The 21,530-nt window shown below is 36.5% G+C and overlaps 3 protein-coding genes across 4 annotated transcripts; all 3 read right to left on the bottom strand.

Moving 5' to 3' along the window:
- Window positions 1-3,228: 3,228 nt before the first annotated feature.
- iqcc (IQ motif containing C) lies at window positions 3,229-4,923 on the bottom strand. Its single transcript, XM_039672527.2, has 5 exons — window positions 4,789-4,923; window positions 4,240-4,383; window positions 3,740-4,028; window positions 3,526-3,647; window positions 3,229-3,436 (listed from the first exon to the last, which is right to left on the bottom strand). Exons 1-5 carry the CDS (start codon window positions 4,828-4,830, stop codon window positions 3,398-3,400), a joined length of 636 nt encoding a protein of 211 aa, XP_039528461.2. The 5' UTR covers window positions 4,831-4,923; the 3' UTR covers window positions 3,229-3,397.
- A 2,013-nt stretch (window positions 4,924-6,936) lies between these two features.
- Window positions 6,937-13,179, bottom strand: ccdc28b (coiled-coil domain containing 28B). Of its 2 annotated transcripts, none has more exons than XM_039672750.2 (6): window positions 13,022-13,179; window positions 10,891-11,143; window positions 10,622-10,794; window positions 9,114-9,268; window positions 7,987-8,009; window positions 6,937-7,581 (listed from the first exon to the last, which is right to left on the bottom strand). In XM_039672750.2, exons 2-6 carry the CDS (start codon window positions 11,124-11,126, stop codon window positions 7,527-7,529), a joined length of 642 nt encoding a protein of 213 aa, XP_039528684.1. In that variant the 5' UTR covers window positions 11,127-11,143; window positions 13,022-13,179; the 3' UTR covers window positions 6,937-7,526. The 2 variants fall into 2 exon arrangements, with proteins under 2 accessions (XP_039528684.1, XP_088973269.1); XM_089117143.1 differs by lacking the exon at window positions 13,022-13,179 and adding an exon at window positions 12,338-12,402.
- Window positions 13,180-14,469: 1,290 nt separating this feature from the next.
- On the bottom strand, window positions 14,470-21,133 carry tmem39b (transmembrane protein 39B). Its single transcript, XM_039672701.2, has 9 exons — window positions 20,980-21,133; window positions 19,580-19,756; window positions 19,265-19,484; window positions 19,092-19,175; window positions 18,838-18,992; window positions 18,386-18,728; window positions 15,755-15,942; window positions 15,028-15,148; window positions 14,470-14,845 (listed from the first exon to the last, which is right to left on the bottom strand). The coding sequence occupies exons 2-9, from the start codon at window positions 19,708-19,710 to the stop codon at window positions 14,612-14,614; spliced, it is 1,476 nt and encodes a 491-aa protein (XP_039528635.1). The 5' UTR covers window positions 19,711-19,756; window positions 20,980-21,133; the 3' UTR covers window positions 14,470-14,611.
- Window positions 21,134-21,530: the final 397 nt, after the last annotated feature.

Below are 21,530 nucleotides of genomic sequence, written 5' to 3'. Positions count from 1 at the left end.
GAGAGAGAGAGAGAGAGAGAGAGAGAGAGAGAGAGAGAGTTGAGCTCCAGATAATTTGCAAGAAAAATAAGATTTGTTTGCCAACAAAGCTAAAGAAAATAGAGGAATCAACATACAACAACATTTAGACAACATCTAAAAGGTTTTGTTGAATCTGGACAGTTATTTATTTTATTTTTTACACTGTCACACCTGAATCTGAGGAAAAGTTCAAGAGAAGCTGATCACAGGATAACCCTCTGCAGAGGAGCATATTCAGGTTAGAAAGGATAACATCAAGCAACAAACAACAACAACAACTATAAGAAAGCTTGCAGGAAAAGAGAGATAAAGATATTTTAAGTAGACAGTGCTATTTTTCTCTCTTTGGACTTTTTCTTGATTTTTGTTTGAAAGAACAGCACAGAAAAATATTTTGGACATTTTGGACAAAACTGGAATTATAAAAAAGTGATCTGTGAAAGTCATTTTTTGGCTTATTTTTTGGCTTATTTACTCATTTTTGCCTATTTTATATCTCCACTGAGGGATGAAAACAAAACAATTCAAAACAGTGGCAGTTATTTTCAGTTGGTTGTTGATATTCTAAATCAAGGATGGCATCCAGGCTGATGCTCAGACACAAGCAGATGAAGGAGAGCCCTGACACACTGTTTGCTGATCTACATGACCACAGTGCCATGAACAACCTGCTCTTTTACACTGAACACAGCCCTTTATGGCACACTGCCTTCTGTCAACATCTCACCTTTGTCAAGAAAAGAGGCATCTGTAAAGGCAGACAGATCTTAGCATTTGAAGACGCTGACAAAAATGATGAAACAAGATCTTTGACCCTGAACTTGTATCAAAATGGCACTGTCATGATTCAGGGATCAGAGTCTGCTCTCAAGGTCTTCATTGAAGATTTTGAACTAATAAAAACGCTGGCACTGTCTGATGATGTGGACAAGAATCCAAACATTGATGACTCCCCTGGAAAATCAGTCCAAAAGACGACAGTGACTTCAGCAACTGCGATCTAATCTCCAATGTCAAGAATGAGAGGCAATTTTTCACCTCTGGAAGTAGAAGTTGTGGAGATAAAAGAGTTAATACTGTCCCACCTGAAAGACTTCAACATGGAACAAGTGACTATTGACAAAGAAATTAAAACAAGAAGTTGAATATCTCCAGAGAGACAGAGAAGAAATGTCAAAAGAACTTCAGCAAACGAAAGATGAACTGAGGGAAGTAAAATCCACTTTAGGAAGACAACTAGCAGACGTGAGAAAAGAAATGCAGGAGGACTTCTCTGCCTTGAAGTCAGTTCTTCACACCAAAGATGAACTCATCACAAACCTAAAAGAAAGACTCAGTTCTGTTTCAGCACCTACAGAGTCTTCTGCTAAACCCTTGATTCGTCCAGAGATGCACATGGAAAATCCTCAACCTGAACAGACACCAGTGGAAGAACAGCCTCACTGCTCGACTGACCCAGCATCCCAGACCCACAGCGCCGCTGCACAGGACCCGAGAGAAACACACGCTCTTATCCTGACTGACTCCAATGGGAAATACATCAGTGAGAAACTTCTGTTACCAAACATGAGAACCAAGAAAATATGGTGTCCAAACACAAGAAGTGCTTTTCAGATCCTGTCTGAGAGGAACCCACATGAAAACTACAAGCACATAATAATCCACACAGGGACAAATGACTTAAGGGCCATGAAGAGCCGTGTGGCTCCTGTGATGAGAGAGGTGGTGATCAGAGCCACACAGCGTTTCCCAGGGGCCAGGATAACTCTGTCCATACTGCTGCCACGCTCCGACATGCCGTTCCACGTGATCCACGGGAATAATGTGGAACTCTCCAGAAGCTGCGCACTCATCCCTAATGTTCATCTCGCCCATCACAAAGACATACAGCCTCATCATATGTACGACCACGTACATCTCAATAAGCAAGGAGTGAAAGTCTTCGCCAGAGTACTGAAAAGCACAGCACTTGGAAACACAGCAAGAAACAGCAGAAACTCCAATAACAAGAGAAGCTCTCAGCCACCAAGAAGCCCTCGTCCTCCAGCAGAGCACAGACCGACCCCCGGACCTCCATCACAACACAAGAGCTACGCTGCGGCCGTTCAACAACCCCAGAACCCTGCAGCGGCTGAAATAAGACATCTGCTGAACATCATCTGCTCCAGACTGAGGACATAACCTGCATAACGCACACACACTTTACAGAAGAACTCATCCATGAAATCTTTTAAAATCAGTTGTTGGAATGTACAAGGTCTGCACTCTTCTACTTTTGGTAATAAGACTGCAGACCAAGACTTACTCAGCAGTGTAAGAGATATGGACACCTGTATCTTTCATGAGACGTGGTGTCGTAGTAATGAGGCGTTACACTGTCCAATAGGATATAAGGAAATTATGGTTCCTTCAACAAAAAATTCTAAAATAAATTGCGGCCGAGACTCAGGTGGAAAACTTATATGGCAAAAAGACTATTTAAAACATTCGATTAAAATCGCTAAAAGTGGTAAATCATCTATTTGTCTTGAAGTTAAATCTGTCATACCACAGTCCAATCTTTACCTCTGTGCCATCTATATCCCACCGCACGACTCTCCCTATTACGAAGAGCAGAGCTTCCCAACACTACAGGCTGACATCTTACACTTCCAGTCCAGAGGAAATGTCCTCATCTGTGGAGACTTCAACGCCAGAACAGGGCGAGAAATTGATTATGTAAATATTGTAGATAATGACCATGTCCTCAATGACACCACGTTTCATTCCTCAGTGAAAAAAAAAAAAAAAAATATATATATATATATATATAATATGACACAGAGAAATAGCTATGATAACTCAGTGAACATTAATGGAAAACAAATGTTAAAACTCTGACAACAAACGTTAACAAACATTTGACATCATAAAATCTCTGTACAGCAACAGCAAAAGTGCAGTGAAAATCAGGAACCACAGAAGCGCGTTCTTCCAGCAGGGCCGTGGAGTGAGGCAGGGCTGCAGTCTGAGTCCGACTCTATTCAACATCTTCATCAATGATCTGGCATCAGCGCTGGACAGCTCCACTGTGTCTAATGTATTTTGTACCCTGAAGTTGTTTTATCCGAGAATAATGGACATAATGGTCCATTCAGATGGTCAAGGATTTCAGAATTAAACATTAATGGCTTAACTGTGATACAGGGAAAAAATCTCTATCCCATCTCATATGTGCAAGTTATATTTATTTCTGAAATGTAATTCATACAAAAATACAATCTCTTCTTTGACACAGACACATTTATGGACAAAACAAACTTATAAATAAAAATGATTTACAACAATTCTTAAACATGTGCTGTAAATGTTGGTCCACTTCAGACCTGGTCCAGTATCAGTGTGACACATCCATTCTCTGTTTAAGGGTGAGATACTGCAAAAGAGCAGAGCAGATGCATATATATATATATATATATATATATATATATATATATAAATAAAACAAATATCAACTTTTCTCACTTTCTTTCTGCTACTGATGGCTTGCTGGATCCACAGCAGCTCCATGGCCAAAGTGCTCCGCTGCTGCTTCAGGGAATCAGGAGTGTGTGCAGTGTCTTTCAAAACTGAATGCAAACTTGTTCCTGCCAAAAACAAAAACATGAAGTCCAACTGTTTTATTTTTTTAAATAATCTTAGTATTCTTTTTTTCCCCCAAAGTCTCTTCTCATTTCACCTGTCTGAAGTAAGCTGCTGTGGCAAACATCTGAATTCACAGCATTGCAAACTGTAGAAGAATACTCCACCAGGTTTTGTCCGACAACATTCTCTCCTATCTCTTCCACAGGCGTGGAAGTGTCTCGGCTGGCTGTTTCAGGAGCTTCATCTCTCTCTGGTACCTGGATATCAGACTGAGGGAGAGTTTTCTCACTGTCCTCATTTTCTATCTTCTGTTCCCCCTCAGAGTCATCCTGGTGGTCATGGCACTGAAACCTGGAGCGTTCATACTGCAGCAATAGGCTTTTCTATAGATTACATTATATGCATTAAAATCTATTATTATTCAATATGAATATTGGTACTAACTGACATACATGAATCACTCAATTAATCAATCAACAGATGAAATGCATTCGATGGTTAAATTACACAAACAAAAAGACATCATCTGACCAAAATGTAGTTTTTAAACAGCAGTAGACACTATGAGAAATGAGTAATGACAGAGAAGCTCACAGTGTCAGTAAAGTGAGGTTTGGGAATAATGTTTCCTCTCCACTGCAAGTGATCCAATCCTCCATCAATCTCTCGCACGATGTCCTCAAACTGAGCCTGAACCAAAAGTAGACCTTGTCTCATCACATAACCGCGACATCGAGCCTGGAGAACACAATTCACAATGTTAGCTTTACTTTTTCTGATACTGGGACTAAACTGAGGTCAACTAAACCTCTGCACATGTTTATTTTTAAAGCACAATCTACAGAAGTTCTGTTGTTAAAAAGTTCATTTAAAGTTACTATTCAAAAGCACATTTTCTTTGTTATCTTATACAGCTTTTAATGTATTGAAAAGAACAGGTCCTCACAATAAAAGAGATCTGCTGCAAAAATTAAGATAAAGAAATGAATATGAATGAACGACTGTAACTTAGTGTAAACAAAAATGAACTTGCCTAGTTACTCATCAGACAGACGTTTAAACTAATTATTTATTTATTTATAAAATATTTGCACACCAACGTTAGAAACTGAATCAAAATAACAATAATAACATTTACAATACCTGAAATTGAGTTAATATCTGAATCCATGTCTGTTCGTTCATAGCGCCGCTGTTTGTTTGTGCATTTCTTCCCCAATAGACACCGCGAGGATCAGACGGGATCTCAGCTCATGACCGCCTCCCGCTGTTTGGAAGAGGTTTTGGTAATTCCTGGTGTGCAGCACTTACATACATAACCGGTCAAAAGTTTGGATGCATAATTCTTCTTAATGTTTTTGTTACTGTACTGTAAAAATACTGAAGGAAATAATAATATTGTGAAATATTATTACAATTTAACATTTCTATTTTAATATATTTGAAATATACTTTATTTCTGTGAAGCAAAGCTTAATTTTCATCAACCATCACTCCAGTTTTCAGTGTCACATGATCCTTCAGAAATTATTCTAATATGCTGATTTGATACTATTATCAATTTTGGAAACAGTTGTGCTGCATGATATTTTTTGGAACCTGTGAAACTTTTTTCAGGATTAATTTATGAATAAAAAGTTTAAAAAAGAACAGCATTTATTCAAAATATACATCATTTCCCACTATATAAATCTTAACTATCACTTTTTATCAATTTAATGCATCCTAAGTATTAATTCTCTTTAAAAAAAGAAAGAAAAAAAATTACTGACCCCAAACTTTTATAGAAATCAAACAAAATAGAAATCTTTTCCAATGATATAAATCTTAACGATCACTTTTTATCAATTTAATGCATCCTTGCTGAATAAAAGTATTAATTTCTTTAAAAAAATAAAAATAAATTACTGACCCCAAACTTTTTAACGGTAGTGTATATTCTTAAAAATAAAAGTAGAAAACCACTATTTCAAATTGTAGTAATATTTCAAAATATTAATGTTTTCTTTTTTTTTTGACCAAATAAATGCAGGCTTGATGAGCATAAGAGAAATAATGTTAAAAATGTGACTGGTACTGTATACATTTTAATATATTGTATAAAATACTGAACCCCCCAATTTAAATGTTTTTTTTTTCTATATTATTGATCATAATGATAACATAAAAAACTACTTTGATTTGAGCAAATGTTGTCATTTTGTCACATTTAATGCTTCTAAACTTCTGACATTAAAATATCCCACCCTTCTCTAAAATCAAACTGCGTCACACAATACTGCAGCTCTCATTTGATTTTAATGAATCAAACTGCTTACACTACCTATTACCTGATTACCCATGAGCAATATAAGTCACAAAAAGTCAAAGTGAGTTAATTGTTGCATTAAGTTTTATTACTTAAGCACACAAATAGAAAATAGTTTATATGCACAGATAAACAAAAAACATGGACAAAAAGCAAAGGACACTGATATTTTCTTTTTTTTTTTAAATAACTAATAAATAATTCTCAGAAAGAATACAAATGTCATTTTTCAATGATTCTTTCAATTACAGCCTGTACGTGCAGATGCAAGATCAGATTCCTGCCATGAATGAATTTAAACAGACTTCCCCTCAATTGCAACAGTACTGATTCTCTATTGAAATATTTGGAGGTAGGCATAGCGGAGGTCAGCTGTGAAATGAAGTTACTGCATTATGAAATATATATATATACAATTCAAACAGGTGTTTCTTTTACTTTTCTCTGAACTTGTTGATTTGTTGTGCCGATGTTTTATAAGTGAAACGAGAAGACTGGCTTTTCATAAGGGGTTGTTGTTAGTAAGTTTGTATGGATATGTAACATTTTTTGCAGCAGTTTTGATCCACTGCAGATCTTACAGCACAAGATGTTACAGCACTGCTTTTGTGCTTTGGACTAGAGACTATACAAATCTACAGGTTTCAAATACAATATTGTGCTCCATGAAAAAATGGAGCAGTTCTTGAGTCAACTCCTCTCTAATTGTAGAATTACCAAGAAATCAATGGAAAATGCCTGATTCCATTATGTTTTCAATTTAGTTTATACAATAACACACATACAAATCCTGCACATTTCCATCAGTTCCTTTTACAAACAACTTCTATCATGATAGTTCCTATCAACATATTTAAAACTCTAGTTTACAAACATGGAATATAACATTATTTGAAATAACCTTTACTTCAATTTTAATGTACAAACATCTACAAAAAGACTCCATTCCATCATTTCGAGAGTCCCATGAAGACCTTCCGGTAAAACAATCAATGTAATCTAGAGACTGAGAAGAGGCACTAAGATCAATGATCTCAAGCAGTCCTGAGTGAGTTTATAGCTACTCCACAGCCATTTACTACATCATTCCAGAGAACACCGACTGATAACAAAAAGAAAATCCATTGTGTATGTGCTCGTTGACGAGTAATGCAAGTGTTAATTTTCTCCTTTACTGCAGCTATCATGATTGATAATAATTCTAGATCTCAGGTTTCCGAAGTAGTCAGCCTTTAGCAGTGATGAAAGAACCTGTGATTAACTCATTCAAACCCTAGAGTTACTATTTATCCCAATTTAAACACTTTAACAAAAATGGCTTTCAGGTTTAAAATCATTGGACGAATTGTTAAATGCAATAATAAAATATTTAGACAAGCAAGTAGTGCCTTTTTTGCCGTTGAATTTCATTAACATGGAGAATGTGCTTTTATGCTGCTGCCGTCACTTACTATTGCATTAGTCACGGATCACGATGATGGCGCTCATTAACTTGCAGTTGAGTTGTAGCCATGGCAACTTGGGCTTAGGTCTGCACAGTGATTTGATGGTCGGCGGGGTTTGGTTTCTTGCTTCAGGTGTTGGAGGTCTTGGGTAGGTCTTGATTTTCTGCCAGGTGGAGTTTCTGTCTGGTTAAACAGCATTAAGGAGATATGCACTGCTAATGTACATCTAAGGTCTGGAGGTCCTATTACATATAAACATGCAGACTCCAGTATTCTCTCTGCACATTTAATGCATGTACCTATTTGGCTTCCATTAGGACACACCTGATCTACAATGTTTTGAGAAACACAATCCTTGCACTTATACTGAAGCTAAAACTAAGTGCTTAGCTCAGAACACTGAGAGCTTTCACTGTGACTGAGTCTAACACAAACCTTATCTGGATAAACACCCTTTTTTTCACAATATATTTTACTTGAGAGAGAGAGAGAGAGAGAGAGAGTTGATTAAGATTAAAAGTTAATTAACATTGTATTTTATCATTCTTGCAATGTACAACACATACAAACTATAAAGTGGAAGGATACATGGAGCTGCTCAATTCTTCCAGCTATATGGGACAAAACAGAGATGCATTTAAAAAATCAATATAATTTGCTGCTGCTTTAAAAAGACCGAACTACAATTGCTGAGCTGACAGAATCAGTTTAGCAGGAGGAAAGCTTCAGAAAACAACGAATCCTTTTTACGAATTACGTGACAATTATTTAAATTGTAAATATATCATGGTAGATGTAGTATTTATTATGCGGCTGATATAATAATGGGGATTTGAAACAAATGTATAAAGTAAAATATAGCATTGTGGAGGGGATGTGCTTAATGAAATTATTGTCACAATGCAAAAGTCTTAATAGTCCTAAAACAAGCTTAATGAAAAAAAAGTGGGATACAAAGTAACCTGAACTGATTTTTATAAGATTCAAATACACTCTGTTATACTGAGTGAAGCATCAATCATGAAACAGTTCACACACACACTCTGGGCTCTCTAGCACATACCACTGAGCTGACAGCTAGAAGGGAAATACTATCAATAGTAACTGTCCAGCCCTTCACAGGCTGATGAAAGAATTCAGTCAGAGAGCGACACACGGACTTGGATAATAATACAAGATTCAGCCACAGGCCTGTATTGAGATACAGGGTATTATTGTGTCCAGTCCTTGAGTATTTGTGTGTAAGAGACGCTCAAAGTGCTTGAATAGTTGAGAGAGAACAAATAGACTGGTGTTCCATATCCAGTCAATCCAGATTCCACTAATGTGGGCGTCTACTGTAAGGTACAAATATACATTTGCATCTAAAAGCAGAATAAATGTCTGTGGTTTAAGCATTGGTATGAATGGATAAGACAATAAGGGCTGCACGATTTGGAGGAAAAATTAAATTGTGATTAGAATTTAAAATACAAATTCCAAGTTAGTTGTGCTTGGTTGAGATCACATGGAGCAGAATTTGGAGCAGAATTTACTGAAAGCATTGAATCTTGAGCTCAGCATTGCGCTTTACTCTGAAACACGCAGCACATGTTTTCATTTCATTTGTTCCCACTTGATAATCACACAAAGCCATATCACAATTTCTGTAATTTCAATTAATCATGCAGCCCTACAAAAGTTGGAGGATAAAATGAGGTGAATTAATGTCTCACGTTAGAAAGCAGGTGTTCAAGATTGCGGTCCGAAGCATTTTTTCTCTGGTCTTCAGACAGCTCTTCCACATGACTGTCCAGACTGAAATGGAGCCGGGCCAGACGTTCCTGCATCTCCCTCACATGTTCAAGTTGCTCAAAGGAGCACACCTTACCTGCAAACACAGCATGTTATAGATATAGAAACTAAGATTTTACCTTACTAGAGTCGTAAAGCAAATCTCTTTATTCTGTTTTGTTTTTTTTGCTTGTGATTGGCTCTTCGTTGCTCAGTATCAACATGTCTTGGGCAAAATAAATGATTTCTTATTTTTCACAACTAAGGGCTTTGTGGTGTTTGTGGTGCTGCTCTTTCTTATTTCTCATCTTATCTCTCTGACAAACAATTCTACATTTCAGGAAAAGATTTTCGTTCACCTACTCTCCGTTCTCGGGCCATTATTATTCATAATTTCCATAATATTTCTTGGTCAGATCTTCCACCGGCATGGTTTTAATTATAATTTTTTTACGCTGTTGACATCCAATTATATACCATCTGTACATCTGCCCTATGGGCATGAAATCTTTAAATCTCTGCTTGTGGGCATAAAATAAAAGCTTGGCTCCATTCAAATTTTCTAAAACTTAAGATGGACAAAACTGAGATTATTTTTACTGGACCTCCGTCACTCACTAGCAAAATTCATATCAATTTCACCTTTGAGATAGCTGGCTCTCATATCAAACCATATAATACTGTTAAAAATCTTGGTGTAATCTTTAACTTCTCTCTCTCTTTCCAGGCTCACTGAATCAGCATTCTTTCATCTATGTCGCATCGCCCAGCTCCGTCCCTTCATCAGTATCAAAGACGCTGAAACTGTCATCCAAGCATCACGTCTTGATTACTGTAAAGCCCTTTTTATTGGTCTATCTGCTAGCCCCATTTCCAGATTGCAATATATTCAAAACTCTATTGCTAGAATACTTACCTACACCAAGCATTCGACCCATATCACCCCAATTTTGTATGATCTTCACTGGCATATCGTATTAAATTCGAAATCCTAATAAATAAATTGAACTCTCTCCCCCGATCACTGTGTTGAATTTTCTATTTCTAAATTTAAAACTATGCTCAAAAACTCACTTATTTTCTGAATGTCACCATTCAAGTTGTATTACATTTTGTTTTGTCCAATTGTATTCTGCTGTATGCTGCCCCGTCTACATAATTCTCCTTTACTGTATTAATCTCATCTACCAAAGGTTGTTTTGTTTGTTATCATTGTCCATTGCATTATTGTAGCTTGTCCTTGAGTCCTTGAAATGCACTATATAAATAAATCGTATTATTATTATTATTATTACCAACTCACTGATGAATTAGGTGGAGTAAATGTGCCACCCTTACACACCTTTGCATTCCTCAAAAATTTCCCAACAATTAAAACTGCCAACCGTTTCTAATTACAGCCCAAACTATTAAAGCTTCTGAATAAAACCCTAGCACACACGTGTCATACCGAAAGCCTGCAGTTTTCCAGAGTGAAAGTCGTTGAGCAGGTTAAGCAGTCCTCCCTCCATCTCTCTCACATCTGAGACATCGGTGAGGAATGAGTGCTGGAGAGGTGAGGAGGACTGGGACACGCGGCTAGGTCCGGCGGGCTGAGGAGCTCTGGGCTTCTCTCTGTGAGGTCTGTATCAGTACAAAAAGAACCAGAATCACAACTAGACTCTATTTTGTGGCACAATTTTTAAATGTCCCCTTTTTAAGGGGAACATGCACACAAACCTTGTGTTTTTAGGGGGAACCACAGGAACGGCAAGTGCTTCTTTAGATGGACCCATTGCCCCCACCGATCTCTTGCACTTTCCCCTGGGTTTGGGGGAGGGGGGATGGGGTAGACCCAATGAGAATGTGGCGCTCTTGCTCGCCGGGAGAACGGTGAGCTTTCGAGGGTTGATGGGTGGAGGAGGGGGATGGGGAAGCGACACTTTGGGACTCCTTTTCTTCCTCTTGTCCTCCATAAGGGCACTGGCACTTTCTAAGAGACAGACAAGAGCTCAAAAATTACTCACCCTGGTGTTGTTCTAATGCCATATTTCTTTTATGAACCACAAAAGGAGAATTATTATTTTTTTTTTTGTAAAAATCCCACTTGTGCTTGTTCATATAATGGCTGTGAATAGCAACCAGCATGAAGGTTTATAAAAAATATGCAAAAGTATACGATGTGAACAACATTATTATTATTTAACAAAAATCCTAACCTTGGCCGTTAAAATTAACAAAGACAGGACAAGAAATGCAATCCATCATCCATCGAGGTGAATATATATATTATATATAATAATATATATATTCGTTGTGTTCAACACAACGAGAAGTTATCGTATTCACATCTGTCAACAGAGTTCCGACCCCAGAAGAACATATGGAATATACAACAAGTGTTGCATCATGTGACTTTGGCGTTAAAAAACTAGCTTAATGCTGGTCACTATTCACTGCCATTATATGGACGAAGGGCCATACGGTATTTTTCTGTACATTCTTCGTTCAGACAAACACAATCGGAGTTATATTAAAAAATGTCCACACTCTTAAAAAATCTATTTATGGGCTTAAAGGTAAAGGTAGAGTGTGTTATTTCTATTTTGAGTCACTGAATGGAATTGCAAAAAATATTGTTATATGAAAAAGTGTTACCTGAACATTGAACTGAACATCACCTTTGTTTTGGTTGGGAAGGCAAACAAGATCATTATATAAAAACAAGGGCCTAAATTGCAGAGATAAATTAAATATTGTGGGGGCCCCAAAATATGAGGGTTTGTCTCAGGCCAGTTCAGTTGGTATCACTGAACTCAAGTCAATTTCAGCTTTTTAAAGCAAACAGATTTCAGTTATTACAGCAGGTCAGTCAGAGGCTGCGTTAAACATTTAGCAATTATTAATGTCTGACCTTGAGCTGCAAACAGATGGAATGGAAAATTCAATATTTTGAGTGACTGCATGAAGTCAAATAACAATATCAGAGGTAACATGCGTGATAAATGTCATTGGTAAATGTATATATTAAATCATACTTCTAATCATCCTAACTTTATGGGGTTTAGGGTTGTTTCAACCTCCACCAAAACTATAGATTGGTGCTTATGGATAAAGTACCCCTCTCTGCCATTTTCTTGGTTTATTTATTCTCCTGTTCTGTTTCTCACCCTGTGTAAAGAAATACCTTGTTATCAAGTTTTTTCTTAGAAATTGCAACTGCTTGGGTCAGGTTTCTTGCACTCTGGCATCAATTCAACCATCCGTATAAAAGTAACATAGCAGCTGTAAGAATATCAATAACCTTTTTGAAAATATAAGCAATATTTTAAAAAGCATTAAACTGTAGGCCTGTACTATTTAAAACCTAAACCTTAACCCAATAGGTTGGAAAAAAGCAATAAATTAATTTGAGCAATTTGTATGTTCCTGCCCATCCTTAATTACATATAAATGGTGGATTCTAAATAAGAATCTAGATTTTAGAAATAAAAATTCAATATAAAATATATGAATGATGATTATATGAATTGTACAAACTTGTATATTATAGATTATGTATTAAAATAGCCATTCAGATGAAGCATTATTCATTCATTCATTTGCCATACGGAATAATCTGGGTCAAAATTTAAATGAATGCACTTTACATTAGGCTACATTACATATTTTTTACGCGATAACGTTACTCCATTTTTTCTTTGCAATTATAGAATTGTAACTAATGTTGATATATTTACCAACGCGAGATCTACTGCATTTTTCCTTTGGTGAAGAGCTTTTACACAGAATGGAAAGGATTTGCACAGGATACCCGATGAGGCGCGATGCGCACATCGTCAAATATGGCTAAACAAAACGATTTACTCACCGGCTGGCGGATAAGGATAGGGCTCTTTGAGCTTTCCAACGCAAATTTAAGACGCCCGTGTTGGTTTTTCCATTCCAATGACGTGTGATTGATACGCGGTCCGTTTTAAAAGTGCGTGCTGTTTCCAGCGGCAGCTCTCCAAGCTTGCTCTTCCACTACCCGACCGCGATTCTGAATCTCGTACTATGGTGAAGATTGGTCATTAATATTCATGAGATGCGCTTTCGCTATTGGAAGAAGCGTCCTAACTACATCATTAATATTCAAGAGCCGAGTCTCAACAATGGGTACGATTAAAAGCGACGTCAAAACAATAATATTATTATTCATGAGTTAAACCTTCGCCATACTAGGAAAGTGGTCACAATAGGATGCAAGCTAAGCTCTCGTTTAAAGACACTGAGAATCACACTAACTAAAACCTCAACCACACAACTGGTTATTTAAACAACGTGTTTTAATATGCCATTATACAACAAAAAAATGACTCTATAATGAATTTCTGCAATAGTCAACCGTTGACCGAAATGTGTAGCCATTGAGACATGTGTCGCCATCTAAAGGCCATTGTGGTAGCCTACAGTAACGATAAATGATATCCTCCTCAGGTCCAGGCAATGAAAGTTGTTTGAAATTAGTATTTATTGTCAGTATCATTTCATTGTTTTAAATTATAAGAAAAAGGATATATATATATTTTATTAATTATGTTATGCTATGTCCACACTGTACTGGTCAACGGGAAAATAAAATGACATGTAAAGGCAAAAAAAAAAAAAAAAAAACAATCATTCACCAATCAATTTGTAGGTTTCGAGATTTGTTTTTAATCAAACCTGTTTATAAAGATGATTCTCAACTATGTTATGAAAGATATAACAGAATGGATTGACATACTATTTTACTTTATGTGGGTAAAATGGGCATACATGTGGAGTCCCATTCAATAATGTATAGATACACTGTATCTGATTAGCAAAATAATGTATTCTTTAGGGCAACGCGTAATTAAAAAATAATTGTAATATAAATAATGGGAGAATAATTGACAACATTTTCACAATAATACCTATTATACCCATATTCCTGCAAAATTTGATCACTAAATTAATGTCAGCCAAAAGACCAAGGAAAAATTGTTGTCATGGTGAAACCTAACATTTGGTATCTAAAAGCCCTGAGTGTGCGCTTTACAGGACATCCACACTGTAAAACTGTGACGTATATGGTGTCAGAAATTAACTTAAATATAATGTCCACTACAGTGGACAAAAGTTTATTCCTGGGTCCCAGAACCTGAGAAATATTATGACGATAAATCTAGGGCTTAATGATTTAAAAATAAATACAAATATTTGAATTATAGAAACACATTTGTGTCTGATTATGTCAGATGATTATGACAGCCATGTAAGAAGTAGTGCATTAAAAACTTCAGAGAAACAGACTTAATATAAAAATACGTTTCCTTTTTATTTCATGGCAAGTCAGAACATAAACAGACAAAAAAAATGCACTTGTAGAAAAAATAAACAGCTCTCATGCATGTTTTCTGCTCATCTGTGATGACTGACAATAATTTACGCTTGTCTAACTGACTTTCTGATTAGAGGCACTGGATGAATACGAATATGCTTTTCCCAAAACTATTCTGTCTCTGAGCAGTTTGAAAAAGGCGTAATAATTACTGAATAATATTAGAGCTAATGATATCGTCTGATGCCATTTCTCTGAACACATCAGTGAATATAGCTGGTAGAATATCATTGCACCTTCCAGGATTATGAGAATGTTCAATATTCGAAGTGGTTTGTTGAAGAAAAACTGTTAGGAGAGAGGAAAAAAGAAGGGGAACAGTGGTTATTGCAATATTATTCCCATGAAAAATACATAATACATTCTTTGTAATAATATTTCTAATAACATTGACATTCATTCTGATGAGTCAGCAAACAGCAAAAACAACGCACTTTTTGTTTCAGAGTTCAACTACAGTTTATACTTACATAGAAACGATAATGCGAAACATCTGAGGGAACTGCTACGTTATAATGGCCCATGGCCTTATAAACATTTTTACTGTGTTTTACTAAAACTCCCTGTGGCCACATGTACTCTTCTGTCCATCTGTAGGGGGAAAAAGCAAAAGAAAGAGTTAACAGTCTACAAACAAAAGCAAACACATTGCAACAAAGGTTTATAACATGATTTATCAATATTATATGCAAACAAATACAAAATAAAATGATAATAATAATTAAATGAGAAAATGTTAATTTAGGAAAACAGAAAAGAGTAAAAATAATAATATTAATAAAAAATAACATCTTGTGGCAGTAGTAAAAATAAAATTAACAAACAAAAGTAACAAATATAGTAAGATAAATATGCTCTAGGTGTACATTTTGAAAACCAATTCATGTTCATGTTTAAAAACATATTGGTTCATTTAATTCAAATTAATTTAATGTGCTATAAATAAATTTGTTGTTGATTGCATTGGCAACACCCAAGATAAAATGAACATGTTGAAACATTCAACACAATGCAGCCATTTTTTTAAGGGTGTGACCAAGAACTGAACACTTCACTAAAACTAGGCTCTTTCTTTAAAAGCATTTGGAATCAATCGGTCAGAACCTGCTATACTAATATATTTACCAACAAAGACGCACAAAAAGCTCTGACACAACCTAAATCTTTGACATTTCTATGACCCCAGGTCAGACGTACATGTGTTGGAGGACGTTTGAGCAGAGGGAGGGGTCCACCTTCTGCCAGCAGCCCAGGTGCCCAGCCGCTTTGTGGAGCAGGTCGCAGTAACGGGGAGGAAGTAGGTGTCGCATCAGAATGACAGAAGTACTGACGGACACCAGGATGAACAGCTCACAGGACCAGCGTTTATCTACATACTGAGTGCTCTATACAAACAAAGAGAAAAATGATGAAAAATAAATAAATGTAAAACAATTCACTCAAGACTCTTCAGGCTTAAAGGGACAGTTCACCCAGAAATTAAACTCACCCAAAATACTCACTGTTAAGTCATTTCAAACATGAATGAATTTCTATTTTTTGCTGAACACAAAAGATTGAATTTTGAACAATGTCCGAAACCAAACAGTTGATGGACTCCATTAACTGCCATTGACTATTTTTTTTCTTCCATAATATGAAAACGTAAATGGGGTCCAGCAACTGTTTGGTTACCAACATTCTTTTGTGTTCCACAGAAGAAGAAAAAATCAGATTGGAAACAACTTGAGGGCGAGTAAATGATGACAGAATTAGAATTATTATGACAGAATTAGTTTTTGGGCGAACTATCACTTTAAGACAAAATGTGCAGTGCTAGGTATTACAGAGTAACCTAAAAACCTGCAATATTCCTTTAAGTGCGTTTATTTAGCAATAACATTAAACTGATAAAAAAAATGACAGTGAAACATAAATAATCTTTCAAAAATGATCCATTTATAATGAATGCTGATTTTATGAACTTTCTATTCATCAAAAAATCCTGAAAAAAACCCATTAGTTTACAGAAAAACATTAATCAGCACAAAGTTTTTAACATTGATGATAATAAGAAATGTTTATTGAGCACGAAATCAGAATATTAGAATGATTTCTGAAGGATCATGTGACACTGAAGACAAGATTAATGAAACTGAAAATTTAGCTTTGCCAGCACAGGAATTTTTTAAATATATTAAAACAGTTATTTTAAATTGTAATAATATTTCACAATTTTAATGTTTTAACTATTTTTGATTAAATAAATGCAGCCTTGTTAAGCATTTGAGACTTATTAAAAAAAAAAAGTAAACCATCTTACTTCCCCGAACTTTTGGATGGTAGTTTTTGTATGCATTATAGGCAAATATAATTTCCATTTATTTGATTATTCATTATTTTTAAGCAGCTTGCATAGAAAAATTATTTTTAAAAGAACATGTTGACAAGTTCACACAAAATACATCCAGAGTTATATTAACAGAACCCATGACGCTAAACCAAAGTTTTGCATTGAGGACAGAAACCCATAAAAATAATAGCTGGAAAAATAATTAGCATGTGTTGGTCTAAATAGGAGGACAAATTTTTCCCCTTAGGTCAGTGGTTCCTACACTGGGATACCTATACCTTGAGGGTACGCGAGGTAACAGAGGGGGTCCTCAAACATCCCATATCATCCAATCAAATGAAATCCTCTTTTGCGGTGAAAACTAACTGCATCCAAACAAGCAGCGAGCATTGCATGCAAAATCAAGCTACATTACTGCAGCTCTTGACAATGTACCTTTATAAAAATGGGGATTAACCACGTACTAGTATGGAGAACAAATATAGACAGACTGTGCAAACAGATCGATTTAAGACTCAAACTCTCTGCTATATGGAAGAAAAACAATGTGAGTTCTTGTTTTTAATGTTGATAATATATTATATGAGCAGCAAGAATGCAATTTTTCCCAAAAATCCACACGACTGCAAATGTGACATTGATTTTATACAACAATTCAACAAACAGATTCAGAAGTGTAATAAGTGATGAACATTTTGTATTGCTTGTTCTGTTTTGCAACAAAAAATTGTTCCAACGAAAGCCACAGCCGAACTGCAACACACAGCGCTGTTTAGTAAATTAATCTGTCTCTTTAAAAGTATTCTCAGTCAATGATTCAATGACCCATTCAAAATAAAGCCACTTGCTTCTTTTCTGACTTACTGACTTAAGAGTGACTTACCGCCATCTACTGGCAGTGTCACTTTGTTTTTACAATCATTGCTTATTTCTCTATTGAACGTTTTATATTTAAAACATTATTTATTTGATAAAGGTATTTATAAATGTAAAATTGTTATAGAAAATCAATTTAAGGGGAGAAATATTGTCCCTTAAAGACCTCCTGTGGTGAAAATCATGTTTTTAATGTTGTTTATATGTCTATGTTGTGTTTTAATATTCTTTAAGACAAACCATGAACAAATTCATAAGACAACACCATTGCTGATCAAAAGGCTGATCATTATCAACTGTTATGTGTCTGACGTTGTAGAGAGCAATACATTAAACGCATAACCATTCTGATACATCGACTTGTAGACAAGCCTGTATAATTTGCTCTTCCACTTCTTCTAAATCAGTTTCTGGTTTAAACATATGTGGCTGAATTAATCCACTAGTCATTGTGTAGTGTTCACTACAGTAAAGTTGACCAAGTCAAAGTCAGGCATGTGATTGGCTAAGGACAAAAAAGCAGGAAATATACCGAGCCAGAGAAAAGACCACAGAAAAGTGGTCATATATCACTAATGCATAAGCACGTGAGTGTACAGAAAACCTGTCAATGCACTCACCTTGACGAACCAAACAGGTACAAACGCTACGTAGTAGGCACTTAGCATGGAGCTAACCAACACCTCCTTCATCCTCCAGTTGAAGTCCATCTTCAGGTACTCCACTTCTTTGCGGATGAGGTCAGGAGAGAGACAGCAGGCGTGGGTGGGCATGGGCTGAACACTGTACAGCTGACTGGTGTGCTGTTTCCATGTTTCCTTCAGGACGGAGAGATAGTCCCGCCCCCCACGTCCCAAAGCAGCACCGGCCACCTCTTTAGAACTCATGCCGCTTAACGGGGACATGGATCCAGCCCTGCGGAAATCACAGCTGAGTCGGAAGAAAGGGATGTACATTCCAAACCTGACGGGGAAAGATAGAGAAGAGTGTTGAAAAATTTAAATATCATAATGGATAGCTATGATTGTAAATTCTGACTGTCCACTTTAAAATCTTTAAGATTTTTACTCACGGATAGCAGAGGAAGAGCAGGCTAAGTACAGAATACGCCTTAAAGAGATAAATGAGTGAACGACACAGACTCCATCCTGCAAGAGTCAGGACGGCAAAACGAGCCGTCACCAGGAAGACAGAGTGTGGGAAGGACAACTTCCCACTTTGTGATGCCTTTGGAGGAAAGAAATAAGGCAAAAATGATGATACACTACTCGTTAATTTTTAAAAAACTGTTAAAATGACATACGGATATAAAATAATGCACATTACCTCTTTTACAATGGCAGCAATTAGCCTGCGTGCCAGAACTATGATGGTGAACACCAACATATTATAGTCAATTAGGTGGAAGTTCTGAAAAAAAAAAAAAAGAAAAGAAAAAGAAAAAATAGGATTGAAGGCTTCTGTGGAGTTTCATTTTTGAGCCTTGAGACGTGACTCACCAGAGAGGTGTGTGAAGGTGGGTGTGACGGGGGGTACCACCACACGGTTTTGTAGATGTTGACGTAATGCACAAACAGTGCTATAAGATGGCACACAAACAGGTGGAGCTCAAACAGGACGTTCCGGTCCATGGAGAGTTCCGGAATCTTACAGTGCTTCAGTGGCACCACCGTCTGAGTGGCCAACGGAGGGCTGGACATTCCCGTTCCGGACCCATTCCTGATGATCACACGGATTTGAAATAGGTGGGTTACATAGGAGTATTTTAGCAAAGCAATAGAACATTAGTTTAGTATGTGTAGCTTTACCCTCACCTGGTCCGTGACCTCACACCAGTCACAGGTGAGCTGGTGGAATGGTTGCCATTGCCAACGGAGCCTGTCTCACTGCTCAGCGGAGAACGACAATATGTCGTTCTATTCGCTCCTCTTCTTCCTCCTGCCATTCCAGATCCGCCCTTCCCCTGTCTAAATTGGTTACACTTTAGATACCTGCAGGAAAACAAACCACAACAATAAAGCTCCAAACACATAGTAAGACTGAATGTGAAAAAAAAAAAAAATCGAGGTCAGATATACACTAAATCATATCAAATAATCATTCACTCTATGCTAAGATTGAATGTTTTTGAAATAGGTCTTTTATACTCATAGGCTGCATTTATTTGATCAAAATGCAAATGTGAATTATTACTGCAATTTAAAATAACTCTTTTTTTATTTATTCTCATGATGGCAAACCTTTTACAAGTAAATTCACGTTTGGTTTATTGTCATGTCATTCAAGCTATATGCAACATGCTGCAGTATCACATTTGTGATAAAACTATGTCTGGACTAGTTTTTACTTGATAGTTTTTTACTTATTTGTCACTGGCGAGTCTGTTTTTACTGTAAGTTACCAACACTACTGGTCTTGTAACCAAAAGAATTTACTAATTGTCTGTTCACAAACTCTTCCTCATATTATTACTGTAGGTAACTTTCACATTCACAACTTTCATTCTAGATGCATCGTAAACCTTTTATGGGAGCAATTGTCAAAGCAGTGTGAAGGCGCTTGCTGTCACAAGATCAAAAGGCTCAGAAACATGTGCATGGACTTCATGATCTGACTGAAGGCTTGATGTGAAACATGAAAATTACTAAAATGCCTTTATAATTACTGAATCAAACCCATTTGCATTGAGTCTGACTGTACATTATGGTTTGTCATTAAAGGGCTCATTGCACCAGCAGATTTATACCAATGTAAACACAGGCAACCATAGAGAGCTCCATCACCACTGGTCTCATGCACAGTTCATGGACAAAAGACCACATGCATGCAGCTTTATAGGCTTACCAATGCACGTGCAACGATGGGGTCTCCCTATAGCATCCCCAAATAATGCATTTGTGTTATGGTTAGTATTTTACAGATATTTTTTCTGCATAAAACGATGAAAAATCTTTCCTGATCGCTCTTGTGTTTTGCAGCACTGCCTTTATTGATATCCAACTTTTGCGGAAGCGTTGCTGTTAAACACGTAGGTTGAAAGACATGTAGTTTTTTTTCTGAAAACAAACTGCCTTAAAATGCAACAAACATTTCTCAGATGTGTTTCAGTCTTAACGCTCAGAGAAATAAATGATTGATCGATTATAAGCCTGCGGCCTAGCACTGTTGCATTTGCACAATCTAATTTTGAGAAATCGGAAAAAATATCTCTTACCACTTTGAACCGCGGAGTTTAGTCCGGATAAGGCGACTGTAGGATTTGGGCAGAAACGCACTCAATACTTAGGTACAGAACTAATTACTTTGGATAATAAAGAGTTTGTTTTATTTCTGACAGTAAACGAGGAGGGCTCATTCTGTTGATGTTGTACCTCGCACGCACGCACGCGCAGTGAGCAGGGGGAGGAGGCAAGCGTGCGCGCCGCGCGCGTGCGTGTTCATCTTGTGCGTGATCAAAGCACATCGTGTGTGTCTGTCTGAGGTGTAGTTTATGCTTTTACTGTCTATGATTTAATGAAGTATATTTTGTCACACTCTCCATAGTGTTAATGGCTGCTCATAGCCTATATTACATTACACAGAACCGGTTTGGAAACGTTAATGAAATGCAGTGTTTTTATGCAGATTTATTGAACATATATTTTACATATAGCCTACAGTATAAAACAGTGAGTAAAAAAGGTTAATTCAGCAAGGATGCATTAAATTGACCTAACGTGTCAGTAAAGATTGTTTAGCCTACATCTTCTTATGATACGTACAAAC

Source organism: Pimephales promelas, chromosome 11 (assembly GCF_988280905.1).
Source record: "Pimephales promelas chromosome 11, fPimPro1.hap1.1, whole genome shotgun sequence".
Lineage (NCBI taxonomy): Eukaryota > Metazoa > Chordata > Actinopteri > Cypriniformes > Leuciscidae > Pimephales > Pimephales promelas.
This window is presented reverse-complemented; position numbering and strand designations above follow the sequence as displayed.

What these genes read in the sequence shown, in the direction of transcription:
- tmem39b (XM_039672701.2), bottom strand. Translation starts at nt 19,710, where the DNA reads ATGGCAGGAGGAAGAAGAGGAGCGAATAGAACGACATATTGTCGTTCT. An exon ending in GGTGTGAGGTCACGGACCAG is followed by an intron (nt 19,485 to 19,579) that starts GTGAGGGTAAAG and finishes TGTGATCATCAG; the next exon opens with GAATGGGTCCGGAACGGGAA. An exon ending in TACCTGTTTGGTTCGTCAAG is followed by an intron (nt 15,943 to 18,385) that starts GTGAGTGCATTG and finishes TTGTTTGTATAG; the next exon opens with AGCACTCAGTATGTAGATAA.
- iqcc (XM_039672527.2), bottom strand. Translation starts at nt 4,830, where the DNA reads ATGAACGAACAGACATGGATTCAGATATTAACTCAATTTCAG. An exon ending in CAGCAGCTTACTTCAGACAG is followed by an intron (nt 3,648 to 3,739) that starts GTGAAATGAGAA and finishes TGTTTTTGGCAG; the next exon opens with GAACAAGTTTGCATTCAGTT. An exon ending in CCATCAGTAGCAGAAAGAAA is followed by an intron (nt 3,437 to 3,525) that starts GTGAGAAAAGTT and finishes GCTCTTTTGCAG; the next exon opens with TATCTCACCCTTAAACAGAG.
- ccdc28b (XM_039672750.2), bottom strand. Translation starts at nt 11,126, where the DNA reads ATGGAGGACAAGAGGAAGAAAAGGAGTCCCAAAGTGTCGCTTCCCCAT. An exon ending in GTTCCCCCTAAAAACACAAG is followed by an intron (nt 10,795 to 10,890) that starts GTTTGTGTGCAT and finishes GTACTGATACAG; the next exon opens with ACCTCACAGAGAGAAGCCCA. An exon ending in TGGAAAACTGCAGGCTTTCG is followed by an intron (nt 9,269 to 10,621) that starts GTATGACACGTG and finishes CTGTGTTTGCAG; the next exon opens with GTAAGGTGTGCTCCTTTGAG.